Source organism: Pinus tabuliformis, chromosome X (assembly GCF_031772625.1).
Source record: "Pinus tabuliformis cultivar Carrire ecotype Pingquan chromosome X, CPIR1, whole genome shotgun sequence".
In the NCBI taxonomy this organism is placed as follows: Eukaryota; Viridiplantae; Streptophyta; class Pinopsida; order Pinales; family Pinaceae; genus Pinus; species Pinus tabuliformis.
Genome location: NC_142308.1, coordinates 128943814 through 128949558, shown reverse-complemented (window position 1 = coordinate 128949558; position 5745 = coordinate 128943814). Strand labels below are relative to the sequence as shown.

The 5745-nt window shown below is 31.7% G+C and overlaps 1 protein-coding gene across 1 annotated transcript; it reads right to left on the bottom strand.

The window, feature by feature from the left end:
- Positions 1-428: 428 nt before the first annotated feature.
- On the bottom strand, positions 429-1142 carry LOC149138768 (uncharacterized). The gene has a single exon (XM_089450486.1). It carries the CDS (start codon positions 1140-1142, stop codon positions 429-431), a length of 714 nt encoding a protein of 237 aa, XP_089306612.1.
- Positions 1143-5745: the final 4603 nt, after the last annotated feature.

The following is a 5745-nucleotide window of genomic DNA, read 5'->3' as shown; positions in this document are numbered from 1 at the left end:
AATCTTGAAAGGATTCAGCCTCCATTTTTTTTGGGATAAGTGCTATTTGAGTGGAGGATGTTACCTGATGTATGCTGCCTGAGATTCTCGCTGCTTCGACCATCCTCAGCAAATCTTGTTTGATGATATCAAAGAAGTGGATAAAGAATTCTATTGTCCAGCCATCCGGGCCGGGGCATTTATCCTTCTTGAAAGACTTCATAACTCCTAGAAGTTCTTCCTCTGTTATGGGCTGGAACAGACATTCATTTTTTTCATCATCAAACATTTGTGGGAACAGATCAATGCCCCATAGAATATCCTGAAACCTGCAAACATCCATTCTTTTATATTGGTTTTCAAAGTATCTCACAGCTTCCTTTGAGATGTCTTGTTGAGAGAATAAGAAGCCCCCCTGACCATCACTTATTTTCCATATGGAATTTCTCTCACGCCTGGAAAAATTTTGTGTTCTTGTCACCTTCCTTGAGCCAAATCGCCCTGCTCTTAAGTCTCCATGAAGCTTCTTCCTGCTTCAATATTTTTTGTTTTTTCCTTTCAAGCTCTTTTATGCGACATCTCACATTAAATGGTATTGTATTAGTAGCCAAAACTCCTGAGATACTATCCAATTCCATCTGTATTTCCCGAAGGGCCAATTTGTCCAGTTGTCTTTTCTTAAACTGCCATTCTTTAACAACCTTTATCATAGAGGACAGTTTGTCTCTAAAGGTCAAAAAAGGGGAGATCTTATCTTTTGCTGATAAATCCTTCCAGGTTCTTGTTATGATTTCATTAAAATCTGAATCTTCTAACCATGATCTGTTAAATTTGAAAGGGTACCCTTTCCTAAAACCCTTTTCCCTCCAGCTGAGATATATCGGCCTATGGTCAGATATGAATACATTTCCAATTGATGAGTAAGGCATGCCCATTCTATCAATAATGCTGACATGTACAATGAATCGATCAATTCTTTTTGCAATATATGCCTCTTCTATCCTTCCATTGTCCCATGTTGGCATCATTTTGGAAGGATTTATGTCTACAAGATTCCTGTGCAAAAGTTCATATCTGATACGGTCTGCCAGCAGGTCTCTTTTCCTGCTTTTCCCCCATCGTTCCTCCGAATTTAGAGTTACATTTAGATCGCCTGCAATCATCAATGATTCAATATCAAAAATTTCTGATGTAAATAATCTTTCCCAGAATGGGATCTTGTTCTTATAAGGGGTGTATATATTCAAGATATTAATGGGATAGTCTTTTCCTCTGATAGAGGCCGAGATGAGAATGCCCGCAAAACATTTATAAGCTTTTGCTCTAATCCAGACAGGGTCCCATAAAACCGCCAGCCCCCCGAAAGACCTTTGGATTCTGAAGCAACCAGGTGCCAGGTGGGAAACATTTTCCTAAAATAGGAGATGGGTACCTGATTGCTATGTATGGTTTCTTGAATGAAGATGATTTTTCGCTGAGCTGAGTAGAACAGATTCTTTAGCGCCAAAATTTTTTGGTCTGCTCCCATACCTCTTATGTTCATAGATATGATGAAAGTCATTGAGGGGTTTCTTCAACCACGCTTGCTCTAAGAGGCCGATTCTCTGACATATCAAAGATGGGTACATCAACAAGGGAAAGATTTCTTACTCCTCTGTCTGCGCCATCAGCCCTCCCCCTAAAATGTCTACTGCCTCTGTTGTTTTTTCTTCTCACCGTTATATTTCTTGCAGAGTCTGGGCTTATAAGAGGGGGCGATGGTTTCCTTGGTTTATGAATGGTTAAGGGTTCCAGCTCGAGTGATTTCTTGCTTAGAAGATAGTCTAAGTCACTGTCAAGCAAATTTGTTGGAGATGAGACGGGGGAGTTTAGGGGGGTGGCTGCTACCATAGGCTCTTTTCCTTTCGCAGATGGGTTAGTTCCCTTTTTGGGCGATGGTAATCATTTGTTAAAATTGTTAAAATACTATGAATCATGTTTTGGTCATAATTTGATCTCAATAGAAGATTGGACGTATGGTCAATAAGCCATGACTAATTATTATGACAAAGTAGGCACTTTGGCATATCCAATAAAGGTGAATAGAGTTGATTTTGTCCTAAATTGACCATGTTAACCATGTATCTAATGTACTTGATATGTCTCAAACTTTAACAAAAAATAAAATCTATTAATACATGAAATGTATAAGTACAAATGTAAGAAATGCCAATTGATCATTCTATTGGTAAATAGATAAAATGTTATAAAAATGGAAAAAATGTACTGATTGGTAGATTAGTGTATTTATGAAGCTCATAAGTACATGTATTATATTATTTTTAGTGTAGCATTTATTAATCAATCTATAAAAAAGAAGAGTTGCTAATAGAGGTTAATGGAGTTTGATAGTGTTGTATTTACATTAGGGCCAAGAATTGTATTCACTTTTTTTTCAGCGAGACTTATTAATAAGTCAAGAATGCTGGTAATATGATAAATATTTTGAAAATTAGAATGGATATGTAAGTTTATAAGTCTAAAATCATTGTCCGCTCTCCCAATACATGAGGGAGTAAAGTAATAAATTTAAAAAAAAAATACTTAAAAATTGTGTAAATTAAATTAGATGAGAATGTGCACATAATACTATTAGTTTTCCCTCTAATTCCTAGTGAAAAATTAGTTAAAATTAGAAATGACATGAGAGAAATCCATAAATTTTGGAAAAATTGCCTACATCTAAGGAATGAATGTTATTTAAGTATTACTATATATGTAATTGAGGCCTTTCTTCTCTTTCTTTCTTTGAAAGGAAATTAGATAACCGATTATTCTCGATTTCTATTTAATTCATATATTTAGATGACCAAGACTAGAAACTATTCTCAATTTATTATGATATGTGGAGTTTTCAGATTCATTTATTACTTTGTTGATATGGCACTAATATATGTCCTTTGTGGTTCACTAAATATGAGCTAGGAGTCTTGCAAATATTATTGAGACACTCGTTGAGAAATTAATTCTCAATTTTCTCTAACTACTCAATTTTCTTATCCAATAACTCATAAGAATAATCAATTACATTAAAATGCTATAATTTTATACAAAGAGCAAGAAATTAAGAAATCTTTAAATCATTTGTTAAAATTGTTAAAATACTATGAATCATGTTTTGGTCATAATTTGATCTCAATAGAAGTCTATTGGACGTATGGTCAATAAGCCATGACTAATTATTATGACAAAGTAGGCACTTTGGGATATCCAATAAAGGTGAATAGAGTTGATTTTGTCCTAAATTGACCATGTTAACCATGTATCTAATGTACTTGATATGTCTCAAACTTTAACAAAAATAAAATCTATTAATAAAATGTATAAGTAGAAATGTAAGAAATGTCAATTGATCATTTTATTGGTAAATAGATAAAATGTTATAAAAATGGAAAAAAATGTACTGGTTGGTAGATTAGTGTATTTATGAAGCTCATAAGTACATGTATTATATTATTTTTAGTGTAGCATTTATTATTCAATCTATAAAAAAGAAGAGTTGCTAATAGACGTTAATGGAGTTTGATAGTATTGTATTTACATTAGGGCCAAGAATTGTATTCACTTTTTCTCAGCGAGACATATTAATAAGTCAAGAATGTTGGTAATATGATAAAAATTTTGAAAATTAGAATGGATATGTAAGTTTATAAGTCTAAGAAAAAATTCTTTTCATCTTCGCCCGTCTTAGTATGGCACAAGCATAGACTCTTTCTTCCCATGTTGTTTTGAGAAAGTGATTTTCATCTTCAACCCTCTTTATATGACAAAAGTGACACTCTTTCTTCCCATGGTGTTTTGTTAGTTGGGAAACAAATGGTTTCACTACGAAGCTCATTACAATTAACTTTTATATTAGAAATGTTTGTTTTCTTCCTAACATAATCCAAGGCACATAATTTTTTTATTGTTTTCAATATTTAACTTAAGAGCTCCTTATAATAACTTAGTTTCATTTTTCCCTCCATAAAATAAAGTATTAAGTGAAATAATCATAAAACATAATATTCATTTAATTAAAATATATTAATAATAACTAATATATGGATTCAATTCATATTGTTATATTATAATCTCATTTTTATTAATAAAATTACAAACATATCTCATTAAAAGAAACAAAAAAATAAAAATTCATATTGGTAACCATATATTTATATAAAAGGTATAATTAATAAATATTAAAAATTTAATTAATTTAATTAGTAAATATACAATTAAAAATCAAATATTTATAAACATAAAATAACCATGTAGGAGCATTATATAAGTTTCATGGTTGGACTTATAGAAAGTCAATTTCAATTTACAAATGGGACTTGGATTCCCGAATTTAGGATTTATGGAGTGATAAAGAGAGAAGGGGAAAAGGGAAACTAAGATATTATACGGAGTTGATCAACTCTAATCTTGAAAACTATAATTATTTATCTATCTTTACTAGTGTTAAGAAGAAAATGAACATTTCTAAGATAAGAAATAATTCTCTTGAGCTTCATAATGAAACTAGGCATTAGCTTATTCCCAAAACACCATGGTTATACGGAGTTGATCAACTCTAATATTGAAAACTATAATTATTTATCTATCTTTACTAGTGTTAAGAAGAAAATGAACATTTCTAAGATAAGAAATAATTCTCTTGAGCTTCATAATGAAACTGGGCATTAGCTTATTCCCAGAAACCATGGGAAGATTCAGTTTGTCAAAATAGATGTCAAGCTACCAACCTTCTTGACCCATTAATAGAAAAACTATGGTGATCTCGAAATGCTTCTCTAACTAATTTTCAAAAATAGAAATAATATGTTAAAGAATTTTGATAAATTTTTTTTCCTTCTTAAGGACTCATGATTTCTAAGGCTAAGGAAGCATGTATTGCAGTAAGATTTCATTATAGCATGGTCTTTGCCTTTTCTTGATCTTTTTTTCCTCTTTCAACACTTGTCAAAGAACCATTATTTTGTTTTCATTATGGCATGGTCCTTGCCTTTTCTTGATCTTTGTTTTTTGTCTTTCAACAGGTGACAAAGAAGCATTAAATTAGTGTTATATGACATAGGACTCGTGATTTGTAAGGCTAAGCAAGCATGGATTGCAGTAAGATTTCATTATAGCATGGTCTTTGCCTTTTCTTGATCTTTTTTTTTCTCTTTCAACACTTTTCAAAGAAGCATTAATTTGTTTTCATTATAGCATGGTCCTTTGCCTTTTCTTGATCTTTTTTTCTCTTTCAACACTTGTCAAAGAAGCATTAATTTGTTTTCATTATAGCATGGTCCTTTGCCTTTTCTTGATCTTTTTTTTTTCTCTTTCAACACTTGTCAAAGTAGCATTAATTTGTTTTCATTATAGCATGGTCTTTTCCTTTTCTTGATCTCTTCTTCTGTCTTTCAACAGTTGTCAAAGAAGCATTAATTAGTGTTATATGACATATGACTCATGATTTGTAAGCCTAAGAAGCATGTATTGCATATAGCATGGTCCTTGCTTTTTGTTGATCTTTTTTTTTGTCTTTCAGCAATTGTCAAAGAAGTGTTAATTAGTGTTATATTCTATCTATTGTCTTACTTAGCTAATTAGTATTATATGCTATCTATTGCCTTACATAGTGTTATATGTTATGTATTGCCTTACGGCGTTTCCTTTGCAACATCTGGTGCAAATGCTAGTCTTACGACTTTTCAATATATATTTAGTGCTTTTATTACATGGAAAAAGTTTCAC

What these genes read in the sequence shown, in the direction of transcription:
- LOC149138768 (XM_089450486.1), bottom strand. Translation starts at nt 1,142, where the DNA reads ATGATTGCAGGCGATCTAAATGTAACTCTAAATTCGGAGGAACGATGG.